This window comes from Cibotium barometz, chromosome 26 (genome assembly GCF_041138505.1).
Source record: "Cibotium barometz isolate CiBa-2024 chromosome 26, ASM4113850v1, whole genome shotgun sequence".
In the NCBI taxonomy this organism is placed as follows: domain Eukaryota; kingdom Viridiplantae; phylum Streptophyta; class Polypodiopsida; order Cyatheales; family Cibotiaceae; genus Cibotium; species Cibotium barometz.
In genome coordinates this window covers 53,084,000-53,110,387 of record NC_141071.1, presented here as the reverse complement: position 1 = coordinate 53,110,387, position 26,388 = coordinate 53,084,000, and the positions used below count along the sequence as shown (strand labels likewise).

Genomic DNA, 26,388 nt, shown 5'->3' with positions numbered 1-26,388 from the left:
AATCCTACTGATCATGAGGAGACTTTGGACACACCCTTTTTCGCATACACAACGCGGCTAGGCTGCAACATTCAGATGCTAAAGATTGACGGCACCCCAGTAGCGACAGTACATTGGCAGTCACAGGGCCTCTCACAGCGATTTCTCTCAGATTTTTGGAAGAGGCTCTGGGACAATTATCGGCCTCAAAAGATCACCCTCTTTCTTTGGCTAATGGTGCACAGGAGCTTAGTAGTTGGCACGTGGTTGGCCATTGGTGGTCAACCAGCAGCTTGTCCGAGGTGCGGCCACCCTCAAGAGTCTCACCGACACTGTCTTTGGGATTGCCCGAAGGCTCAGCACATTTGGCAGCGGATTCTTTGCATATTCATGATGGACAAAACTTTCGACTTGTATCATTTCTTAAGGCACTGTTGCTTGGGCCGCAGAGGTAGAGGTTGTCATTGCTTATGAGGAGGAAGGTGGGGGCTAGCCCTTCAGGTCTCTCACCTTCGCATTTCAGCACTATCAGTCCGAGTCCCATGTACTGACACTGGAGTCTGGGCTCGTGCCAGAGATGGGAGATTTGCAACAGCATTGCACCCTGGCACATACGGAGAGCTAGATGCAATGCCCACACTCCGCATGCGGAGTCCATCAAGAGCATTTGGCTCGACATCATTCATACCCTCCACGGTCAGTGGGGGAAGTTGCAGGGGTGGCTCTGACGGCATGCGGAAGTGGCGGGAAGCTTTCTTGAGGCTCTGGAGGCCTGGCCTTTTTCTCATAGATAAAGGTGCTGATCCCACTTATAGACCACCTTTATGGTTACACCCCCCCCCCCTATGAGATAGCCTTCTCCTCATAGAGCGGCCAGCCGGAGGAGAAATGCAGCTTTCTCCACCTTTTAATTCTTTTGATCCCCACCCCATACACGGAGGCAAGTTTGTATCTAGCCCTTCGTGGTTGTATTTAGCCCTTCGTGGCTGTTTCTTTGGTAACTAATAGAAGGATCTTTTCCAAGGCAAAAAAAAACATGTCGCTTAATTGGGTATTCAATGTTAGAACTGCCCCTCTCAGTACTTGAGAAGAGGCCAACATTAAAGGAGACCGCAATAACATGGGTGAGGATCCAACACCAATGCAAACTGAAACAGAAAAGAGAGACTCAAGCGAGTACAAGCAGCACGCCGAAAAGATAATTACTAAAGGGTGACTTGTTGCTCGACAATAGCTGTTTTCCATGTGTTTGCATTGCTTCACAACCCTTGTGATCAGCCTTATCTCCATGCATATAATCTACAAGGATAGACTTTAGAGAGAAAAAATGCAACAGAATTACTATTTGCCAAGCTGCATCAAGGTAAGGACTATACTTCAACATTTATGCATGATAGTAAGAGAATTCATCCCACCTTGACAAGTTGCGAAGTTCTCATTCACATTAAGCATGTGTGATAAAGTCAACAAGTAAAAGTAAGTTATGGTAACAAAAAGATGGTTTTATATATAAATATATATTCACTGAACTGCTAGATCTTGTATAACTTTGGAATATGTACCTTGAAAAGATCGTTTCCTTTTTCTCGCTCTCGATTAGCTAGCCATTCTCTCTCTACCAAAGGTTTTATTTCCATAATATTTTCTTTCCTAGTAAAACCACATGGGAATTCTTCATCAAGATCTTTGAACTCCTACAAGGTGAATTTGATCAAAGTTACAATGAGAATCTTTGCGATACATTCAGTTTTGCTATGAACACAATTGATTGTAAGCATGTCAGCGCTATTTGGAAAGGAGAAAGATTAGGTTTTGGTAATTGTATTTCATGATTATACACGTATAATTACATTGGTCTGATTTTGTGTCTTCAAAGCACCCACTAGAGTACCAACATACAGAATTGATGTCCATCCTCCAAGCTGTGCTACTTCTCCTCTACATTGTCACCTGCTGCTATCACCAGGCAAGAGGAGTGAAAATTCTCACTTAAAAAAGAGTAGCACTCTGACGTAGGTGAGAAAGTGGTCCATCAAATACCCACCAATTTAGCTGTGGTACCCTATCTGCATGGAATTTCATCATACCCCAGACCTAGGAACAATTCACAAGCGCTGGTCACCATCTGACAACTAGGAAGTTAACTGCAGCGCAGAGACACACAGCCTGCTTCACGTGTTTGCCAAGGAAAATGGTAGAAGGCTACTGAATTGGCCACGTAGTCACACACACACCCTCATTTTTTGTCCCACCCCAGCAACAATCCATCCACATCCATACGATTATATCAGATAAAAACCCCCTCCTTGCCATGCACCACTTCACAATGCATCTGCCTCAACTCATAAAGGAGGTCCTGCTTACCCCCGGACACTTGTTAAGCCCCTCTAGTTCCCACCCTAGAAATATGTTGTTATAAACCACCACATTAGAGAATCCCACTGTTTTTCTTTTGGAAGTCGATGCTCCACCCTTGTCATGATTGCCGCTAACTCTACATTGTAAGACCCCCATTTATGAGGAGAAGCCACTTTGTAATAGAGTGGCACGGAATCCAGGCACAGCCTAGTTTGGATGTGGTCGAATGGTTAAGAGACAGCTTAGGCAGGCTTGGCATCATGCCAAGTAGGCTGCATGTAAGTGCAAGATGATATTCCCATATCAGACCGCACAAAGGATAGAGGGGGACAGCTTGTCCTCGGGTTGTGGGGCCCAAATCATATAACCTCGGATGGGTCTTAAAGCTATGCATAGACTATTCCTCTTGTGTTTAGTCTATTATTACCCTAGTTAGTTGATGTGGTCGGTTGGGTCAGTTAGACTCAACGCAGAGTGGCGTGTGGTTGACTTGTACGTGTGCTTTCATTCTGTACCTGCACATTCTGTCTCTCACAAGTAACCTAATCCAACATTTGGTATCACCGCATGTTTCCCCACCTTCCTTCAGGCCTTTGCTATCACTTCTGGCGATTTAGGGTTTGTGGTGGCAGAAAATTTCAAAAATTAGGGTTTACTGATTTTTTCGGGTTTGCTGTTGCTTGGGATCACGTCGTTTAGGGTCATTTTTTGTATGTTTTTCTCATACTTAATAGAAGTCTCTTTCTGGACAGAGAAAAAAAAAAAGAAAAAAAAAGAAAAAAAAAAGAACAAGAGTGGATAATAGAGGGCATCCCTATTTCACCCCAACAAAGTTGGAAATCTCCTGCGATGTACCTCCTAGGGCTCTCACTCGTCCGATGACGGACTCATAGAGGGGGATGATGCTCCAAACCATGTCCGATGGGACTCCCATCTCCCGTAGTAGGAGATGGGTATAGTATCAAAAGCTCTGCAGAAATCCACAAAGCAGTAGTAGATCCTCTGATATTGTGCTCTACTCTCCTCAATGATGGCACAGAGAGTGAAGTTGTGGTCAAGGGCTCTTCATCCTTGTCTCTCTGCACATGAACTGAGCTCCACCTCTAGCACCAATCCATAGAGTTTGGCCAATGTGTGGCCCATCATGATCTTCCTGTAATTATTAGGATCAAGTGGATCTCCCGCTTTGAACATGAGGGTGATGGTGTTAGCAGACCAAGAGGGTGGAAATCCTTCACAAAGGGCTCTATAGGACATGTAGGCTAGTAGGGACGGTAGGATATCATCAGCATGTGGTGAGACGTACTTGGTAGTGTGTCCCTCGTGACCCTGGGCCCGCCCATTACGTAGTCTGCATATGGCCTTGAGGACCATGCCCTTTGTGAAGACAGTGGAGGTGATGGGGCATGTATCGCTGGTGGTGGGGGTAGAGGTGGCTGATATGGGATATGATAGAGGAAGCATGAATAGGAGTGACATGTGTTTGGTCAGGTGATAGGTGTGGGGGGGGGATGTTCTCAGAGTTTCCTCTAGGCCTCTTTGCAATTTGACCGTAAGAAGAGTCCGTATAACTCATCCTCTTTCCGAGCATAGAACTTTGTTTCTTGTGTTGGGTGAGGAACCATCAGGTGGAGCATCTACTCAGACCAGTGGGTCCTTGGCTTCCGTCTAGCTCACTCTGCAGCTGAATCGCTCTATAGGCAGGGTGGCATCTGGGGCACATGTGCTGTCAGTGTACGCTACCTAGTCCATCGAGTAGGAGCATGCTATCTCGTGGTTGTCCATGAGGGCTTCCAACCTGGGTCAGAATGAAAGAAGGTCGTGATGGTGTGCTGTGAGGTATCTAGGGTCTGCTTCTGTGCCTGTCTGCATAGCTGATCTCTGTGGTGGCGCAGCTTGGTCAGGTAGAGTCCCAAACATCACTAGTCTAGGAAATCAATGACCCAATACAGCGGCCCAAATCCCTCCCTGAAGAGGCATCGAAACCTCCCTCATATCTCATAGTACACTAGGCATCTGCAAAGATAGTGTTCCTCTGTCCCTACCTCTAGCAAACAAAATCGGCAGATCATTTTCTCTCTAGTAGTGCCCTCTGCTCGCCCAGTCTCCACCATCAGGCGATGTGATGATACTATGATCTAGCAGATCGCAATCCTCATGGCATGTGACATGTGTCTATAAAGATAGCTCGGCTTCTAAATGAAGCCATCCTTTGTAAGCCTCATAAAGTGATCCTGGTAAAACTCCATGTTCGTAGGAAGCTGCAATGGATCCAACCATGTGACAAGTGTGCCTAGTCTAAAGATATCGGCTTGGATAAGTCGGTTAATGTCCTGGTGGGTGAGAGGTAATACTGGTGCATCCACACTGTAGTGGAATGGGGGCAAGTGATCCATATGAAGCCCATGTGAGAGGAACCACTTCGTAACCTTGGCATGCCAAACCTTACCATGTCCCATCTTGGCTAGTTGTCTAGAAGGCTCTAGTGCCAGCCAAGGAAGCCTGCCTCTGTCCAAGATATGGATGTGGTAATGAAGGTCACAGTCTGGAAGAGGGTATGAACTACAAAGGGGGCTGCTCCAAACTCTCCAAGAATAATGGAGAGGGGCACTAAAGGCTTACTCTGAATCATCCATGAAAACATCTTGGCCCGTAATCTCTTTATCCTCCTCCAGTCAACCTCCCTGAGGTCTAGTCCCCAAAAGGAGGCCCCATACATCACAGCAAGACTGCAAGTGTCACAAGTGAGTCAAAAAGCCGCCCGTTAGTGCTCGGCTCCTGAAAGTGAGCCTGGAAGCACTGTCGCTCCAATCAGGACAAAGCTGCATATCATCAGTCGAGCCTGAGCAACTGGGCACATAGTAAAGTAGGGTCCAGAAAAGGTGACTCCCAAGTATACATAAGATGAAACAATGTCTACCTAATTCCCCTGATATGTGAAGCTCAGTCTGGAAGCCACAGGGCGAGAGGTGCTGAAGATCGCCCTTGCCAAGGTTAACTGTGAGGTCCCGCTGCTCACAAAAGGCCTGCAATGCCATCAAGTGTCTCTGTAGCACCTCTGCTGAATCTTAGATCAAAACTATGTGGTCTACATAAAGCAAAATGGATACAACGTATCACTTAGTGTGGAGTCTGGCCCACCAAGTCTGTCAATGAAGTCAGAGATCTCATCTATATAAAGGCCAAAGAGTGTCGGAGAGACAAGGCATCCCTTCTTCACCTCTATGGTGCCAACGATCACATCTGGCTTATGCTAAGCAGTGATGTACTATCATTTTTCTTAGCATCTTCAACAAGTCCACCATTCTACAGCTTTAAACTTGATGTACTCATCTAACATGCAAGAAAGACAAAAGTCACACAAAACCCAAAAAGGAAGAAAGAGGAGGGCCGCCAGGGCAGGGGGGGGGGGGGGGGGGGGGGGGGGGGGGGGGGGCAGCAGGTGAGTGGAGGAAACACCTTTCAATTATTTCGGTTACTGGCTCCAAAAGAGTTTCCTCAGACAATTGTTTCGCCTTCAATACATGATCGATTTTCTCCTCAACATTCTCCTGAAAAACCCAGTAACTAGATTCAGTAAAGAATTTCTAGCTTGCAATTGAAAAAACAAACCTCTATTTAAACCAAGAAATTGTTCCCCAAGTCGATTTTGAACCTTTATCCAGAACACACTTTTTTAACCACATAAAATAGGAAGCAAAGGCAGATAGCACAGCCGAGATTGTGTGGGCTTGGCCAAGCCCTAGCGGACATCCACACGGCCATTTTGGTGTTGTGTTTTTTTTTACAAAAATATTTTTTGTATATTCCAAAGAATTCAAAAAACTCAGCTAGCTTCGACAGTCATTAAGAAGGAAGAAGTGAAAAGCAACTTGGAAGGTGATTTCACAAAGAACGGAGAAGGAGAAAATCGACGCAAAGTAATTTGCTTTTTGCAAGTCTTGTTGCTTTTTCAGGAATCAATTCTCGATGCACCCCTCTCATCCACCCGCATTATCTTTTCTCTTAACCTGTCAATTCCAAAGCCTCCACAATTTGGTGCACACAGTGATTGATCACTCATCAGGAGTTTGATTAGTATGGGAAAGAAATCAAAAAAACTGTAAGAATTAAGTCCATCAGTATATGATTCAGATGCCAGTTCGAGCAGAGATGCACTTGAGAGATTGCTCACAAGTGAAATAAGGTGGGTTCATGAAGAGATAGAAGATGTGATCGCACTTCAAAAGACAATTGAACGAGAGAGAGAGAGAGAGAGAGAGAGAAATTGTAGCATGGGAAAGCAACCTTCGACGAAAGGAAAAAGAGCTACAAGAGCAGAAAAAGAATCTTGAGGAACAAGCCAAGGTGCAAGCAAAACAGAGGAAGTGCTAGACAATCAAGCATAAGCACAAGCACTAAAGGTGAAAGGCTTTAAATTAGGAAAGTAGGCTATGAATCTAGAAGAGAGAATACAGATTTGTATGTGACTAGAGGAAAAGATTCAAGTGCACAATGATGTGCACATTGTCACCATTTGGTCCCTTCACCAATCTTGACCATTGTTTCACACACTCGGCGGAACCAAGGTGTGAACGGGGACTCTCCATAGAAGAAAGCTAGAGCATTTTGCTGGCATGGTTTGGCCTGAAAGATGGCCATACAACATGAGCAGCATGGGATTTTATTCAATAAAGTGACTTATAATGTTTATAAGTCGGTGTGTTCACACATCATTAAAGACGGGCTAGACTTATTATTATTTTGGGCTTGGACAAGTGGACAAAAGGAGGCGCCTAGATGAAACTTGGGCATCAAGCCAAGAAAAGCATAAAAGTTGATATTTTTGGCTAAAACTTTGGAGTACAAGCCAAGAAAAGCTTAAAGTTGACATATTTGGGCAAGTTCAGCTCATTTGGGCAAAAAAGAAAAAGCACATGCTATTTTTGAGCAAATCGAGTCTATTAAAGCAGGTTTTTGGGGCTGATTTCATGCACATCCTTCTAGAGTCTTCTCTCTGTTGGCCGACTATAGTTCTCTCTCTCCTCTCTCTTGCGCTGGCCGTACAACAAATTTGGGGCTGTTTTAGCTGGCCGACTTGCTCCATATCCTCTACTGGGTTGGTCAACTTCTTCCAAACCTCCCATAGTGCTGGTCGACTTCTTCCTTACCCTCTACTGGGCTGGTCGACTTCTTCCAGGGGAGCCAAATGGCTGGTTGCTTTCTCCCAGAGCCTGACAAGGCTAGTCGACTTGCTTTTGGGCTGATTTATGGACTGTTTATAGAGCTGTTTTTGGGCTGAGTTGAGAGCTCTTCTGGGACTGTTGATGGCTTTGTTTTGGGGCTGATTTGGCATGGAATCTGGGGCTGTTTTGGGCTCTGTTTTGGGCTCTTCTGGGACTGTTGATGGCTTTGTTTTGGGGCTGATTTGGCATGGAATCCGGGCCTGTTTTGGGCTCTGTACCGGGCTGTTTTATGGACAGTTTATGGGCTGATTATGGGACTGTTTTGAGACAGTCTTCGGATGGCTTTTGGGTGCTGTGTTTGTATGTTGACACTGGATGGATATCTGGTTAAGAGATGTGCTGATGCTTTGTGGAAAATCCGGTGTTGTTTACACCCGCACCTTGGTATCTTGTAAAAGCTTCTCTCAATAAAGAAGTTCCTAGGGGGGGGCCGACCGTTCAAGCTCAGTGTGGTGTTATTGTATTATTTATGGTTCTTCCTCTGTGTTTTCATGCTCTGTCTGGTATTTGAAGTGTTGGTCTATTCTATTATCGTTCCGTGTCCCCTACCTGTGACAGTGGTATCAGAGCAAAGGCTTTCTCGGAAGCAAGAGGCTTCCTTCCAACAATGAGAAAGAGAAAAGATCAGAAGTGGGGACTACACTAACCAACAGTTTTCCTATTGAACTTGTGAAAGCAGTCATGAGTAGTAGCAGCTTGTTCTAAGGACTTATGGATTCACAGAATTTATCTTCAAAATATGGAGTTGGTTTTATGTGCCCGTGTTCAACACTTTTTTCATATGGATTATTGTGGATTATAAATCAAGCTTATGAGTAAGCTATATGGAGCTATATCTCAAGATATCTTATGAGGAGATATTTCTTTTGGCTTCATGACGAACCTAGCAAAGATAAAAGCTAAGTATACTTTGAGTTTGAAAAGTAGCTGCTTTTTGCAATTTTTTGTAAGTGTTTTTGGACACTTAAACCTTGTATGCCTGTACAAGGAGAATTATATGTTGTTTATTTTCCTTGAATTGTGTCAGGTAAACATCATGGTTGAAAAGCTTGGTTTACATGGTTTTTCATACGAACATGACCAAGGACTATGGACACATGGGTATGTTCAAACTCCCGAGCAAGGGGTAGTTCATTGATTGATGACAGATTGTGGTCATGGCATGGCCTCTGAGTCGTCTATGTGAAGATGAAAAATCACATAAAGAACATGCTATAAGCAGTTTTATGCAAGTGCAAGTACATGATGAGTGGATTTGAATTTCACAAATAGAGATGATGTGATATAATTCCCTTGTGGTGTTCACATAACACAGATGATGTGATATAATTCCGTGTGGTGTTCACATGTTATGGATGTAGGCATCAAGATTGTTATACCTCATGGATACTTTGGTTCTTTGACAGACATCGCATGCATGGGAAGCATGTCATGACAGGTTTTAGACGTTGTCATTAGAAGAATGACATGGAGGTGTGCACACACAATGGATGCACATGATGATACCTTATACATGGTACTTTCGTTACAAGCAGGTGAATCAAGGCTATATGGATCACTACACAGAGTGACTTTGTAGACATTAATTAGATATAGCATGAATTTGCTATGCAAGTAATTTGAGATCACATGACACAGATTATGTACGATTTGGATGATATGGTGCTCACATGGATGAGACTCGCACACAAAGTTCTCATTGAAGAGAACATGGATTGGAAGAGTCTGAATATTTTACAGACCTAGAAGGTTTTCTTGTCATGGAAGACAGAAGATTCAAGAAGATGAGGAGAAACATATGTTACCATAGATTGACTATGCAACAATGGCCAAGTTGCATAACAGAAGTCAGTTCATGTGTGGACTCATATATCTTTTGGTGATGGTTTGAAGATTACTCTCAATTTGTCTTTGAGGGGGAGTAATAACAAATCCAAATTGGGATTTGGAATATGGGCGAGCGCATACTTGAGCTTGAGGGGGAGGGTTGAAAGAGAACAAGCTCAAGTAAGAAAGTAACATTGAGCATAGAAACAATCTCTTAGAATATTGTATTTGGCAAAATAGTTTATTATGAAAAGCTTACTTCAAGATTTTTTTGAGAAAAGCTATTTTCTTTTGTAAACATGTATATAAGGCAATTGAGCCAAGCATAATAAACAAGTCAAGATTTCAGCTTTTAGCAATGCTCATGATGCAGGAATGATGTGGAAGTGGCACTACAAATACACATGGCACAAGTTCTATGGTGTGTCCATGGAGCCAGGAGTGTCTTCATGTAAACTTGAAACCTCTAATCATAAGTCTTTGTGATAGGTCCAGAACAATCTAACGTACAGTAGCTCTAAACCCTCCCTTTGTGCATTTGGACTGGTACGTGTCTTCTAAATTAGAGTCTCAAGGTCACCTTTGAGCTCCCCGACTGCTGAGGCCTTCCTTCACCCTCTTCTGTGCCCCTCCTCTGCCCGCCTGCATCCCCTCTTCTGCCCTCCTGCAACCCCCCTGCTGCCCGTCTTCACCTGCCCCCCTCCTCTGCTGCCCACCTTGCTTACTGCAGCCCTTCTGCCCACCCTCCTCTGCTGCCCCCCTGCATCCCCTTCTCTTCTGCCCACCTGCAGCCCTCCCTTTGCTGCACGCTATTCCCCCCTCCGCTACACCTTCTTCCCCTCTTCTTCCTGCTGCCCTACCTTGGCTTGCTGCCCAGCCTTGGTATTGAGCCTTCCCCCTCCCCATACCATTTAGCCTCAGCGTCCGAAAGTTCTTCCTTGTGTCCAATTCGGCCTTTCCCGCTCAAATTAGCATCATAGCTAATCAATCTCCCACGGCCAGGGGCAAACAATTAATTTTACAGAAGCCGAGCTCACAAGCCTATTTGTAGAGATTGAAAAAGATGCCAAAACGACCCTGATTGCCAAAACCTTTGGGTCACATCCTTCCCGTCTCCAGGCCCATGATTGGGTACTTGAGGTGTTGCCCTCTCTGACTTCGCACTCCGATGTGACATTGCTTGGGAGAGGCTTCTTGTAACTATTTAGCCCTCCTAGCTCTATTTCTCATGATGCAACCCATGCCCGGACACCAGACAAGTGGAAGAAGCCATGGAGACAGGGTCCATAAGGTTTGATTAAGAAAAAGCACCAGTTTTGGTCAAAAAGCAAGAAAAAGAAAAAAGTCAAACTAGATTGACCGCGAGCCAGGGGCACCATTGGAACGAGGAGACTAAGTTGGACCAAAAAGCTAAAAGCCGCTTTTTCAAAAAGCAGCTCCAGGACCAAAAAGCAAGGCCCTAAAGCTAGAAAAGCAAAACATGAACTTTTGACTAAAGTTGTGTAATATTTTACTATTAAAAAGACCAAAAGCAAAGTAAAAGGCAAAAGCAAAGCAAAAGCATCACTTTCTGGCAAAAAGCAAGGCTTCCCCAAGTATAAATGAAGCATGAGCCTCTCTTGAGCATCAAGTTGAAGAAGAACCTCTCCATTGCGTCGCCATCTTCGTTGAAGCATGGAGATCATCTTCTACATCATCATCAACTTGATTATGAACCAACTCATGGAATTTCTCATCGCTACCCGCTGATTCAGAGTGCCTTCATCGGCTGTAGTGCCATGTCATCATCTGTCCGTACGACTATACGGATTCGTGTGGAACTGTACGGACACGTACGGAATTTTACGGACTGAAAATTTCAGAAACCCAAAACTACTCCAAAAACCCTAAAGACTGCTTTTCGAAGGTTTTTATCGCTTGAAAACCATTAAAATAGGTTTTATATCAGTTTTTCTTGCCAAAAAGATCTTTTCCATGGTTTTCTTCATCAACAAGGCTATAGGAGTTGTGTGCAGATTACTCATGGGATGGGCGAGTGATTCTTGGACTTGGACTTGGACTTGGATTTGGACTTGGACTTTGATTTGGATTTGGACTTGGACTTGGATTGGAACTAGAACTTGGACTTGGACTTGGATTGGATCTAGAACTTGAACTTGGACTAGAATTTAGAATTTGAATTTGGATTTAGACTTGGACTAGGATATGGTCTTGGATTTGGATTTGGATTTGGATTCATTGGACTTAGATTCATTAGATTTGGATATTGGATTTGGTACTAGCCCGGTGAGAGATACTTGTGGGTCATGACTCATCCTCGTGGTGTGCTCGGCATCAGAGATCTCGTGCCTAGACATCGACATCGACTTGGATATCCTACATCGGCATATCTGTTTTTTCATATTCATTGATTGTATTGATCCTGGTCAGCGTGCCCGTGGATTGTTCCTGTGGTGTACTGTGCAAGATCCCTATTCCCTTCTCTCTCTCCCCTCGCTCTCTATATCTTTATCTCTTGGACACGTGGTTGAGTCTATCAATGCACGCCCCGGTCGGCTTACAGTGGTATCAAAGCAAGATTTCCCTTAAAGAAACTTTCTTGGGGTGACACCTTCATCAACCGGCGGCAAGATGGACTTCAAACTGGGAGAGAAAAGCATCAAGTTTGATGCTTTTCATGGAAAGCGGGATACACAAAAAGCATTATCTTTTGTTAAACAATTTGATGCCGCTTTTGAAGGAGATGACTACTTTGGAAAGTCAAAGCTTCGAATGGTTTGTATGCATTTGAAGGATGCCGCCTTGAATTGGTGGCTTAAAGTGGTACAGGAAGAGACCGAGCCGAAGACGTGGAACGACTTCAAGACTATCTTCAACAAGAAGTTCCTACCCGCAAACTTTGAAGCCGATATGCAGAAGAAATGGAAAGAGCTTATGCAAGCAGTTTATATGGCTGGACCGAAAACGTTGGAAGAAGCCCAAGACAAGGCTTTACAAGTCGAGGCCTTGTACATGCCTTGGATGGTCGGCAAGACAAAGAATGACAATCGAGATCCACCTCAAAGGAAGAAGTTTAAAGACCGATCCCCATCAAGAGCCAAGTCTCAAGAGAAGGAGCAAAGTGAGGACAAACCTCCACTCTTTCGAAGAAGATTGACCCTCAAACAACGTGAGGAATACGCCAATGAAGGGAAGTGTTTCCAATGTGAAAACAAGGGACATATAGCTGCAACTTGTCCCGACAAGTTAAAGCAAGAAGCTAGACGGATCGGAAGATCATCAGATTGACATTCTGCCAGGAAGTTTGTCAAGAGGAGATTACATTGGAGCAGTCTTGTACCATGAGGGCCATGTTGTGGCCTATGAAAGTCTTAGATGAGGATTTCTAGGGTTGTATTGGAATGGATTTTAGAACAGAAATTTTGTGACTTTTCTTGCCATCAAGAAAGATTCTTTTATTAAGTAAACCCGTTTATGTGAAACAAAGGATTTGAGGCCAAAAGTGAACAAAGAAAAGCCAAGCTCTACCTTACATAGGGCAAAGAAGCATACTGACTACAACTCAAAGTTTTGGAAAGCTACTTTTAGTAGGCCTTGTATGAGAAAGAACATTGAGTATGTTCAAGAATGTTTTTTTTTTTTCGAGAAAAGATCCTTTCATTAGTTATAAAAAAAAAACCACCTGCTGGGCTACAAAAAACCTCTCCTCCTCATAAGAAGGCAGAGCAGAGATCCAATCAAGGCAGCTAGGGAGACTCTCCCTAGGTGCAAAAAAGTACAAATATCAGTACAAATAACTGAGAGGCTATATCATACAATAGGAGGGGGGGAAAAGCCAAACAAGTGGCTTGTAATGCCAGCGGGGGATACCCGCGTGTAGGGTATAGAAGGGGCCGCTGCGCCAAGTGGTGTGAAAGGCCTGGCGCCGCAAGATCGCCGCATCCGAGTCGCCCCAGATGCGGTCATACTGTCCTCGCAGGGTGTGGATCAACTCCTGCCAAATCCCCCGAACAGTCTCTGCTGGTGGCTCCAATCTCCCCTCAAAGGCCCTGAAACACCGGGCTCTCCAGGTGAACCAGATGGTGAGGCTGCTGAGGAGCTCCCATCGTAGATCCCTCTCCTGTGTCCAGCCGGCGAACGAGAAATCCGGTGAAGGAACAAGGCGAGGCTGGCCCCTAATGAATCTGATAAACTGGCTGTCTTGCTCCGTCTTGTATCCCAGAGCAGGCCCTGACGAAGTCGACCAAGCAGCGGCACCCCACGTATAGATGCCCTCTGGAGAGAGGGGAGCCAAAATGCGCAGCATCCGTATAGCCAAATCTACTGCGCCTGTGGACAGTCCCATAGGCAGTGTCTCTGTGTCTCCAAAGGGTGGCCGCATCAAACGCAGGCCGCCGGAAGACCACTGTAGACAAGCCAGGTGCCAACTGCAGAGCCCCTGTGGGCAACCAGCCACTGGAAAGTCCAGATCCTGCGTGCCTGTTGACTAGCCCAGAGCCTGGTCCAAAAATCCTCCAGGAACTCCTGTGAGAGTCCCTGTAGCCGCCAATGCTCCGATGCAGCTAGAGAGACCATCCTCCTCGCAGTCAAAATATGTCCCTCCGGCACAGAGGTTAGACAGTTCTTGGGAGATTATTGCTAGCATCTCAGCTTGGAATATCTAGAAGGCTAGATGCACTAAGGCCATTGAGGGTACTCCCGTTCTTGTTTCTCAGTGTCTTTGCAGGATTTGGAGTGATATTATTCATACCATTATAACTACCTGGGCCAGAATCCAGGGATCTTCGAGGGCCGCGGAGAGAAAGCGCAGCCAGTTTTTGAGAGAGTGGAACATTAGTATCTTTTTCACATCCTCTCATTCGGGACCCCATTGGCAGCACAGGGCTCCCGATTGGTTGAGATCTACACCTTGCTTGGTGTGAAATCTCCATTTTGTAAAATTTTTCATACTTAATAGAAGTCTCCTTTCTGGAAAAAAAAAATTAGAGAAAAACCAAAATTGCACAAAAGTTATGGGTTTGCTTTATTTTCGGTGTATGCTTTTCAAAAGCTTTCACATGCTTTTTTCCAACAATGCTAAGAATAGGCAGTACCTATGCTTTTCAAAAAGCATCACAACTGTCCATACACAAATCCCATATGCATGCCTTTTCTCTACAATAAATTTAATAGAGAAATTGTTTTTTTTTAAGAGAGCTGAAATTTGTATGTGAGTTTTCTATTGTCTAAAAAAAATACATGCTTTTCCCCAAGCACCAACTTTAAAAAAATGGCATGACACATTTTCCATCATGTGCGCTTTCCCTAGGCGATGGCTCATGTACATGCATTGCTGCCTGTCTGCATGTACGTGTATTGTGCAACTCTTCCATGTGCACTGCCTGTCTTTCGCCTCCTCTATAAGGCCATCTCAAAGGCAGGCACATACGACCCAGCCAAGCTTCTACACAGTATCGATAAAGCCTACCCAACCTATGCTGACAAAGCTACAGCCACTTTCTCATTCTTGTAGCACACACCCTTTGCACTTTTGCTCATGCATATACTTGCACCCATGTGCATGCAGCTCTGTTGCACTTGCGCCATGCAATCACTTGTACATTTGCAACCCACACTCTAAGGTCTCCAGAGACGAAGCCCAAGGATCATCTGACCGAAACCCTAACGATGTTTCATAGACTGGACCAATTGTGGCTAGCGACTCACCACCTAAACGTAGGTTTAGTGCCTCGTACCACCCCTGAGTTTGAGGTCTGATTGCCGTGAGCCTGCCTGGTACCAATGGCCCCAACCTAAAGTCCCAACCCACATCGTATGCATCACATGACCACGACCGATTGTGGCTAGCGACTCACCACCTAACTGTAGGTTTAGTGTCTCGTACCACCCTTGAGCTTAAGGTCTGATTGCCGTGAGCTTGCTTGGTACCAATGGCCCCAACCTAAAGTCCCATACCACTAGGCCGAACCACCCACCTTGCAGCTCCATGGCCATGAGATCTTGCACCAGCAGCACCACGAAACATTTCAAGTCCAAAACGTTTTGCCCCGAAACACGAAGTTTCAACCCGAAACGTTTCACTCTATGACACACACCAACTGAAACGCTGGACCGAAATACCTATATATATATATATATAAAGTCAAGAGAGATAGATGCTAGGTCGACTATTTGTTAGTATAAAAATCTCAAAATTACTCAAATAATACATTACAACGATTGATAACACAAGTATAAAAGACATCTCTACTATTAACATTTAAACTTCAAATCTCAAAGTTTCAAAAATTTAGACATTTCACTTTGAAGGTTTCAGTGGGCATTTCACTACAATGTTGAAATATTTCATGCATTTCAGACGTTTCACATTTCAGGCTACCTGAAACGCGTCTGAAACGCCTTTCACAGTGACCATGTCTTGCACGCCCTTGGCAGCCCTCCTGTCTACCACGTGGATACCTTAATAACTCATAAGTGTTCCCAAGGTCACTTATATAGCAATAACCTGGCTATTATTGGCCCTTGCTTTATTTAAAAAATTTTAGTCATTATTAACCCTAGGCTGATAATTATAAGCTCTTAGCCAATCTAGACCTCAACCTGACCTCATCCTGCTAGCACCCTTAGCCCACGTGTGAACCCTCGACGTTCCCATTCCGCGGCTAAGCCTTAGCCATTATCTTGGATTAATCCTAACCCAAATCTTGGGTTAGCATACATTCCTAGTCCCACGTTAACCTAACCCTAGGCTGGTCGAGACGTAACATACTTCCCTCCTCCTGTTCAATTCACGTCCTCGTGAATGCATAAGAAGACAAGACTATGTAAGCGAATCCCCGGATCCAGACATCTGTCCATAGCATCTACTCAAGTCTATTGCCTCTTACCTAAGCCAGTGTAAGACTCCTCTTGTAGACCCTGCTACAAAGATCCAATTGCTTACTATCAGTCCAACTCTCATTGAAGAGCTAAATCTCAATAGGACATCCAGTCTTAAAGTGCAACAAGCTCTACCATAACAACTCTAGCACAAATCCCCAAAACAACTCAACTGTCATACCAAATGGCATCCTACAATAGTTATCTGCAAACACTAGTCCACTTAATGCACAAAAAAGTCCTAGTTCAAGGTGCTTCAAAGAATGTCAAAGAAACAGATGTTTGGCATTCAATTGATACTGTGTTCCAAATGTGTGAGAAAGTCAACTACCTCCCAGCAAAACAAAAAGAGCTTTCAAGATAACTTACAAGCGTTCAAAAAAGCATTCAGCTGCTTGGACAGACACCAACATTACACACTACATGGTATGTTTCTAGCTTACTGTTGTTTCCTAGCCCTCGATACTAACTTACATTGTATGTTTTCTTATGCAGCATATTCTCTACAACCACATGCCTTACTTTATCAACAAACAATATTCCAACCACAAGATTTTCCCTATCCAATCCTCATGTAAGACTGAATGGAGGTTGTGTTTTTCACACATGAACAGTAGATACTCATATCTGCTTTAGGGTAAGCAAGCATTCCTAGCCTGTAGAAAACTATGCATAAGCCTCATGCATAAACCTTATACATAAGTGGCCGTATACGTGAATCCAAGAGAAGCCCCCTTCGATCTTCTATGTTCTTCTCAAGCATCCTCAAAGTATCTCATAACCACAGTAATGTAACCAAAAGCTCCAAAAGTTTGTTTTGCCTGCTCCAATTCCTCGAAAAGAGGATGCTTTCTTTGTGTGGCCCACGTCATGGCACCCAAAACATTTGTTTTCGTGATCCATCTCAGCTTTGGATAGAAAGCCAATGCTCTTCTTTTCTTTGCTTGGGATGGTGTTCCTTCTTTCTTCCAAGAGCTGTTCTTTTGAGTCAATGCAAGAGCTTTGTTAAAGGGGGAGGATCAAGCCATGCACAACATTTGATCTCTGGCTGAACACCTCTAGCTGACTCTTCTTCTAATTTCTGCAACTGAATGCTAAGCTGCACAAAGTGGGGTCAAACTTCTCCATCATATTGCCATTCATCTGCTCAAACAGCTTGTACTCATTCTTCTCAGCTTCCGTAACTATGGTGGGAGAAAATGTTACTACAATTTCTCCACAAAAGCATCACTGGTATAGCCAACCTCCCCGTCCTTACCTATGTGCACCACCTCAACCTGCCACGTTCAGGTCACAACATTGAGGTAGGACTCGAGCTAGTTCACCCATGCGGACAGTTCAACAATGACAAGTTTTTCATGTGAATATGCTAAAGAACAATTTCTCTGCTGCATCACAACAAGTATGTGTTTCTGTGGTTTGGAACTTCAACAAATGCCAGTCTTTCCATCAGACCCAGAGTTACTTGATCCTGACTTTGGTCTTTTCCTCCTCGTTGCCAACGATCTTCTTCTGCCTCTATTCATTGCAAGCTCTTTACTTTGCAGACGTTCGCCTCTTTGTGTTTCATGCATAGTCTCATGCCAGTAGTCTCATGCCAACGCCTTTTTTCTTGGTCTTGTTCACACTGAACCTGTCTTGCAAGTTGTTCCACCCAAGCTTTTTCTAGACACCCACTAAGCACTCGCTCCACGCAAAATTTCACACTTTTCCATCAGTTGCATTTGAGCCATCTGCTGCTGCAACTGACTTGCTACTGCTGCATTAGCATCTCAAACTGTTGCGTCTATTGTTCCTGGCTATGCAACACTATATGCTGCATCCTCTAAAACTTGGTCTCTGAAGTCTGAGATGCTAGGGGTTTCTCTCCGTGTCTTTAATCTGAAAAATTGTTGTCCAAACCTGCTCTAGTACCAATATCAGATCCTCGTTTTTTTAAGGGTTGCTTTTTGGTAAAATGCAACAAAGATTGGAGAGAACCTCCCATACATACAATCACCAAGACGTAGTGCAAATTGGCAACATCAAGATTGGGGACCAACATATTGCCAAACAGCAACAAATTATTGCCATAACATAGAGACATGCAATAGCAGGACAGACTGCTAATATAGAAGTTTACAGCATTTCTCTTCAACCCAATTCTAAATTTAAGCTTTTATCCAGGTATCCAGGACAAGCACTGCAACTCTATGACGGCCATGTATGATTGTCAAGTCTTAACTACCCGCATTGCAGAATCACTTAGTGACATTCCTAAAGTCCTACTATTATCCTGCAAATTTCAAAGACTAAGTGCAACCTAAGAGCTTACAATGGTAGCTACTACTAGCATGGGTCCAAGGTCAGAGTGGTGACCTTTTCGCAATGAGAGGCATACTTATCCCATCCTTCATAGTACTCCCTTCCACTCCGAATGTCTTTCTTTGGCACTTTTTTGGGCTTTTCTTCTTTGTTGCCCTTGTCAGACTCTGTAAGCCCAGAAGCCATCTTCCTCACTTTGGGAAGGTTTGGTTCAAAATTCCACACGCCGTCATGTGCTCCTGCAGGCATTTCAGTCTAGGTAAATTAAAGTTTCTTACCATCTTTTATACTGAGAAGAATTCTCTTTTATACAAAAATTAAAGTCCAATAATAAATATACAGCCCTTGACCAAGTGCACCACGTTTCCAAGCTAAGGTCTCGAGCTTAAGCCCCAACATCTTATATAGCAGGAGTACTAGTTTTCTTAAAACATCACTATTTAATGGATCCTTTGAATGAGAGGAAATTGTACCATCAGATGATGTTTTTGACTTCGAGTCCTGCAGTTTTTGAAGCTCTACATCCTTTTCTTTGATGTTTACCTGGGACTTTTTGGCACTGACTCAGCCACTATTAATGAAAATAGATTCACAAGATTATGGTGAACAGTGACGCTTTTCTTAGGAAGGGAAGAGGGGCATGGGAATGCACCTGCCAGAAGTGCATGTTCTTGAACACATCTTCGGCCTCACAAGAACATATGCTGCACAAAAGAGAATGGATTTTAACTGTCAGGCTTTATGGAATAGCTTAAAGTAATTAAAAATCTGCATGAGAGGAAATAGAAATGATTAATTTACCAAGGCTCTGAATTATTGGAATCTAGTCCTCCTTGGTCTATAATTGTCTGCCTTGCCACATCCGCAGTTCGGGAAAACCCCTCCTCCCTGCTTCCATGTCACACACCGAGCTTAAGAATCTCAAACCAAGAAGAAGGTCAGACTGGAGACCGCATTCGAGACTACCTCATATATCTCTCCAGCCGTTTCAGTTTCGGAATACTAGTGCAGCCCTTTATCTTATCATACCTGTGAATGAAAATGTACATATGAGACTAGGGTACACATTTTCTCAATGCAGTGTTGACAATGCAGGAGAAAACCCAGCCGCCGACCAAGGCAAAAATGCCACCAAAAATATTGACAGAAAAGCATACGAGTACACACAAAAAAGAAGAAGCTAACAGTGTATTACCCTCAAGCCAATGGACAAGAAAACAAGGTATTGCGCATGATTCTACAAACAAAAAGATGATAGAAGGGTCTCACGTGATATCGTTGAACTCATCGAACTCTGAGCGCGACAGCCAAGGAGGAGGAGAGCTGAACACCATGTTTGCACGAAGCAGCAGCAGCAACTAGATGGTGTGGTTTGCACAAACAACACCATCAGCTATTCGCCTGCATGGCTCGAGGAAACTTCTCTCATTCTTGCTCCTCCACAATGCTCTCTGCGACGTCCAACGAATTTACTGCGATGTAGATGCAGAGCGTCTTCTGATCGTGCTGCTCTATAAGCTTCAGCAACTGGCAGTTATACGATGGGTGGGCCCTTTAGTACAAGTGGCATTTCTCATAGCTTCACTCGAGTCATGATGATATATACCACCAAAATGTTTTTGTGCATTTATTAATTATAATTTGAAGTTTTGAACCTTTGAAAAATTAGTGTCTTTATATATTTAAAAAAATGCACGAAAAGGCAATTTTTGATTATGCAGATTTCTCGTGCCTCGTGTCTCGCATGCATGGTGCGTCGTGTTTTCTTCCCATGCATCTCATGCTTGCTTTCTCTCTCCCTTCAGGAGCGTCTCTCTCTCTCTCTCTCTCTCTCAGGCATCAAAAATATATTTTCAAAGGGCATGCAAATTCTGTTTCTTCTCTTTCTCTCCGTGCCTCTGCCTCGCGCCAGAGCAGGGAAGCAAGCACTCAGAGTGAGTGAACTGGTGTGAGTGGGCTAGTCGACATGACTAAGCAAGGAGGAGGAGGAGGAGGAGGAGAAAGGGTGGTGGTCGCAGTGGGTTAGAGGCCAAGTAGAGTGGTGGTGAGGAGTGGCAGGGGAGGATGACGGAGGGGGGATGCTCGGGTTGCAAAGGAGGTAAGAGGAGTTGCAGGCGAGCATGACGGAGGGGGGGGGTGCTCAGGTTGCAAAGGAGGTATCATCTACAGGGGCGGTCCGCACGACCTGGGAGAGAGATGGGTGCGCTCAGGTCGTGAGGAGCGTTGGAGCTACTGCAACTAGGTAGTAGGAACGAAGGCAGTGGGAGGTGGACACGCGTACGTTTAGAGCCTTAGGAGTGTGCAAGGTTCGATTTGTTACTGCTGCGTCAGCAGCATTAATAAATGCACCAAAAAGTTTGTTGTGAATATACCACCAAAAAGTTTGTTGTGAATATACCTAATTGGCGGACCTCAATATATATATGCATCCCCTTGTTCACTTTATCTGAAGTTGACGACGTCTTCATAAACAAAAAGTCTCAATATGTGCAATTTGTGGACACGTGGACATAGTTGCGATGCATGGTGTAGGTTTAGTGCTTCGTTGACTGTGGTGGTGATGGTTGCTGATGCCCTCATTTCTAGCGGTGCTACGGCTTGTTCGGTGTCCTCTCGAAGCATGATTCTGTTTCGCACCTTCCTGTGATTTCGCGTGTCCGATTTGCGTGCTCCTGGTTTGGTGTTTGGTTTTCCATGGTGAGATAAGATGTGCTTTGCCTCATCTGTGGTCTACCTTGATTTGCGTCGTCTGGAAGATGCATCCTCATGCGTGTTCTTCTCCAGGTAGCGTATTCTCGTTTTTCTTTCTTCTTTGGGAACTGGCCATGGATAAGATGTGCTTTGCCTCGTCTACGGTGTACCTTGATTTACGTCATCTGGAAGCTGCATGGTCATGCGTGTTCTTCTCCAGGTGCTGTATTCCGGTTGTTTCTTTCTTACTTTGGAATTTCGTGTGGATCGATCATGTGCAAATCTACATGCATACTGTTTCATGTGTTCTTTAGGTTTTTCTGGATATTGTAGCTTGTGCATGTCACTCCCTCATTGGTTTTTCTATGTGCTTATAAGATTACCGGCTTCTAGACTTGTATTCACGTGACCTTGTTCTGGACGTTTCATGCTTCTAGAGCATTTCTATCCCAAGGCAGGTTATGGATCCTTCTGCATGTCTATTTATTATTGGTTTGTGCTTACGTTTGCTAGAACTATCTTATTATGTACTCTCTGTCGCTTATTTAATGAGAGTTGGCATTGTTTTGGTTATGTCATATTTATTTATTGGTTTGTGCTTACGTTTGCTAGAACTATCTTATTATGTACTCTCTGTCGCTTATTTAATGAGAGTTGGCGTTGTTTTGGTTATGTCATATCTATTACTGCTGCATGTTATGGCCCCTAGGAGAAAACCAGTCAATGATTAGCAATCTAATGAAAATTGATCGACGTCCTTTGTCCTTGCTTTGTCATGAACTTGATCCATCGAACTCGACTATGCCAAGATTGTAACTTCAACGGCAGTGGGACCCATCGACCTCAACTGTGCCAAGGGCGGAAGTTGATCGATTATGCTACCACGTTCTCACTCCTCCCAAAGGCCGTTCTACAGTGCGCAACCTACATGTAATGAGGTAGCTGAAACTTAGTTCTTTCATGGACGTGATGAAATTTGTCGTGTGCGGTTTGATATGGTGTGATGATTCGTTTGCTTCTGCGTGTTCTTGCTGTGCAGGATCCTTGCAGCATGATAGGAAAGGTAAACAACCTATGACAAATGAGAAGAATGTCGACTCGGAGCCCTCTGTGCACAAGATACCTCACTTTTCGCCTAGAGAAGAAGACCAAACTTTTTGAAGTGTCAGTAATAGTAGCCATCAGAAATGCAGACATTAATCTCTCATGCTGGGAACCACTGGAGAGTTTGTAAGAATGGAGTGCTTGAAGGGCTTGTTTGCACTAGAGAGAAAGGAGGCACTCTGAACCATTTACACTTTCAGACGATGGTGACTCTTATGGCTCTGTTACACTGATACCATCAAATAGTATTTGGGTTAGGACTTCTTCAAACCAGAAGGTGGTATAGTAATGTGTAGAGGTCTAAGGCAAATAAAAATGCATACATTTGTGAAGGTATGGTAGGGTACTACATGAAAGACTTGCACAATCCGCATTTTAAGTTCTTCTCACATAACATCTCCTTGCACAATCCGCATTTTAAGTTCTTCTCACATAACATCTCCACTGAGGAGATAATGAGAGGACGTCAACTGTATGCTCTTTATGGAAAAGCTGATTTGAAAAATAAAGTGTGCTTGTCACAAATTAATCTGTTTGAGAGGGCTTATGTATTCATGAATAATTATATAGCGAACAAGCTTGGTGCTTCGCAGTGACTCTAGAGCACGCTCTTGAAAATGGTCCGCATAGGAAAATATTACCTCGCGGCATCATGGATAATTCCAAAGACTGGAGCTGGCATGAGTAGGAGAAGATCTTTTGCAATCTGGAAAGTTATGAAGCTTCCTCACCTCACCTAGTGCATAGACATAGAAGAAATCTTCTTCACATATACCCCCACTCTCAAATACTTCAATCCAGTATATGCACAATCCAACAAACAAGAAGATGAAGATGACAGAAGTGAAGACAGTGATAGACCATGCAGTCATGAAAATGTCCTTGATAACCATACTGCAAAGCTAGGGAGTCATGCCAATCTTATCGGCATTGATGATGATGAGGAAACGCACTCACAAAACAAGACTATAGTATATGATATCTTTTTATCTGGGAAAGAACTCAGAAGTTCAAAAAAACAATCGTCGATGGAGATGATTTTGTGCCGCTATCACTTGAAGTTTGTAAATTCGTAGGCCTTAACAAGGAAGAAGCATGTTTTCTTTAGCTTTGCCTAAGTTTGTTGTTAGCTTATTGGCTTTGACTCCATTTGTGCCTTGGGGGTTTTGTCCATTGTACACACTTGTCCTCTTGTCTCTTGGTTTGACGCCTGTATAAATCCTTGTGTATTTCAGAATTGAAGTCTTTTTTTAAATTCATATTTGTGCATCTCGATTACAGTGGCTTGTCTTTGGTGATGTCTGTTTATTTTCAATAACATGTCTTAGATTTGCTTTGATTATTGTTTCGATATTTTCCAAATTTATTTATTTCAATATTTTGGAAATTTGTTTATTTTTTTTTAATATATCGTCGAACCGTAGGAAAGAAGTTGTGAATGTAAAATTTATTACAAACCCGTTGGAAATGGGACTCTGATTAATTAGACCAAGCAAAAAGTGTCAAATATATGCACACCAAACAAAAGTTTTGTATTAATTAATGTTTTTTAAAGTGTGAATCCACATCACATTCCTTGCATCCCTCCTCTGTCGCCCCCTCACCCACACAACCCCCGGCGAGCCATACTAAGACCGGTCTTTGTGATTGATACCGACATTTTCTTGCCTCTCACACTCGTGGAGTTACTAGAGATCAAGCTGCCTCCCTTTAGAGAGCCAAACGCCCTCGCCCTCATAGATTCAAGCTCGTCAGCTTGAGATTTGAGATATTCTTCAACATCATAGGGTGGATATCAATCGTGGACACATGATTTTTTTTTTCCACCTAGTAGATTTTATACACAAGAACCTACATAATCCTGCTCTCTTTCTTTTCATGTTGTTTTGGCATGTGCACCACGCTCACATGTATGCAGACCTGCATGTGCACACACATTCTCATAATTGTACTTCTGGCACATGCACACACATTTTCACAATTGTAGTTCTTGCACATGCATGTGCACCTAAACATCAAGTTTACACATGGGTTACATGTAGCAAATTTTTGGTCTCATAGACCCTTTGGGTCTCTACTAGATGTTAATACTCTCTCTCTCTCTCTCTCTCTCTCTCTCTCTCTCTCTCTCAAATTGTGTGCAACCCTTGAGGGGAGTGTATGTCTAGAGGTTTTGTGAGAATGTGGCACAACTAGGAGTCTTACTTTCTATCATAGTTGGACAAAGAGTTTGTGTTTTTGATGTCATGTAGAAGGCCACCCAAACAGGGCTACCAGCAAACCTCTCTCTCTCTCTCTCTCTCTCAACCACTCTATAGGTTAACACGGTTTCGCTCACTTGACCTACTATAAGGTGTTTTGCCATCTTACCCACTTGAACGAGCACTTATCTTTTGTAAGATGGCACTCATCGAACATATAAAGCGGTCGTAACTTGAGCTTAATGTCAAATAGGGAAATTCTAAGAACTCCGTGTACATACTTGCTTAAGACTAGTAACAAAGGTCGGACCATATTTTAAGTTTGTTCAACCTAGTGTGAAAACTAGTCATTTGTGTATAAGTCATTTTTTACACTAAGCAATACACATTCATTTCCTTACAATAGAATACTTGTGAGCAGTTCTCTTCTCTCTTCTTGCTTGCATGTATGCTTTGGATCTTGCTTACTTGATGGATGCATACCAGATAGGTTTGTTTGTAAGTTTCCCTCTTGCATTAGCTTCTTCTTCTTTCCTCACTTTTTGTGAGATAGAACCATCATGAAGGCCTACTCTTCTTGCCTCCATCTAGGCATAGGTAGCTCTTCCTTCACCCTATTGCAAAGAAGCTCTTACATGTGACAAAATGAAGTGAGGACATGGTGGGCGAGCTAGCAAACTCACATTAAGAAGTTGCAATTATGGCTTTGTAATAATGTTGAGCCACGAGGATAGGAAGTGGCCATGCACTTATTGGCCCATATGCTTGTAAAGTGTGGGCATGGACATAGTTTAATAAGTGTGAAAGTGTTGGAGTGAAGATCAATGTAGCAACATACACATATATGCAACAAGCAAGGAGAGATAGATGGAAGTATAACACTCAAAGTAGAGTAATGAGAATAAGTGAAGTACAGGTAAAGTGACATGATAAGGTCACTTCACACTCATAAGAGTGTGTTTATATGCTCGAAGAATAAGTGAAGTACAAGTGAAGTGACATGATAAGATCACTTACACACCTCGAAGAAAAAAACCTCTTAAAGAGGGAAAAAGTTCCCTAGCCCATTATAAGCCTATGTCCATATATCACTAACATATAAATACTACAAACCCTCTTTGAAGTGACGATGTGAATATATACAGGGATCATGTGGCGGATCCGACACCCCAAATGGCAATAAGCCCAAGCTTTGCTAAAAGCTTGGAACTTATCTCGTTGAGAGAGCCTTCATGAACATATCTCCCACGTTATCATGTGTAGAGGCATAGGCCAGGCTTATCTCTCTTGCAATGAGCCTCTCACACACTGACATAATGATAATGTACATAAATTTGCTTTGTGCAAGCATGAAACATTGGGTAACGGCTAATACACTCTAGCAGTCAGTGAAGATGGAGGTGGGGGATTGATGTCCAATACCAAGATGTGTTAAAAGGTGTCTAAGCCAAACACACTCCATAGTCATTATAAAAAGGTGCCTTGTACTCAGTTTCACAACTCAAAGTGGCCACTGTCAGTTGTTTCTTGTTGAGACATGATATACATGAATCACTAAGGTGAAAGCAAAAGTCACTAGTGGGGACACTCACTTGTTTATAGCATCATCCAGCCCAATCGGATTCACTGAAAAAAAATGCAGCTTAACATCACCCTCTTAGCATAGAATAAGCCAAGGTACTGAGTGCCTTATAAGTATCTGAATACTCGCGGGAGCTTGCCAATGCTTACTTTCGGGATTGTGCATAAACTTGCTTATAAAACTGAGAGACATCTTGCCTCATATTACATAGATAGATGAGGCTATTGATAAAGTGATC

General features: G+C 43.5%; 1 protein-coding gene across 3 annotated transcripts; it reads right to left on the bottom strand.

The window, feature by feature from the left end:
- Positions 1-1,502: 1,502 nt before the first annotated feature.
- Positions 1,503-20,102, bottom strand: LOC147624088 (uncharacterized). 3 transcript variants are annotated; one of them, XR_015269303.1, is made up of 8 exons: positions 19,842-20,102; positions 19,539-19,601; positions 19,374-19,460; positions 19,225-19,276; positions 19,046-19,115; positions 18,649-18,811; positions 5,797-5,888; positions 1,503-1,629 (listed from the first exon to the last, which is right to left on the bottom strand). XR_015269303.1 is itself a non-coding variant. In XM_086820947.1 (8 exons), exons 1-8 carry the CDS (start codon positions 19,904-19,906, stop codon positions 1,512-1,514), a joined length of 732 nt encoding a protein of 243 aa, XP_086677073.1. In that variant the 5' UTR covers positions 19,907-20,100; the 3' UTR covers positions 1,503-1,511. The 3 variants fall into 3 exon arrangements, 2 of the variants coding, with proteins under 2 accessions (XP_086677073.1, XP_086677074.1); XM_086820947.1 differs by having other exon boundaries at positions 18,627-18,811; positions 19,842-20,100; XM_086820948.1 differs by lacking the exon at positions 1,503-1,629 and having other exon boundaries at positions 5,796-5,888.
- Between the last annotated feature and the right edge of the window lie 6,286 nt (positions 20,103-26,388).

What these genes read in the sequence shown, in the direction of transcription:
- LOC147624088 (XM_086820947.1), bottom strand. Translation starts at nt 19,906, where the DNA reads ATGGTGTTCAGCTCTCCTCCTCCTTGGCTGTCGCGCTCAGAGTTCGAT. An exon ending in CGGCTGGAGAGATATATGAG is followed by an intron (nt 19,461 to 19,538) that starts GTAGTCTCGAAT and finishes ACATGGAAGCAG; the next exon opens with GGAGGAGGGGTTTTCCCGAA. An exon ending in TCCAATAATTCAGAGCCTTG is followed by an intron (nt 19,277 to 19,373) that starts GTAAATTAATCA and finishes TCTTTTGTGCAG; the next exon opens with CATATGTTCTTGTGAGGCCG.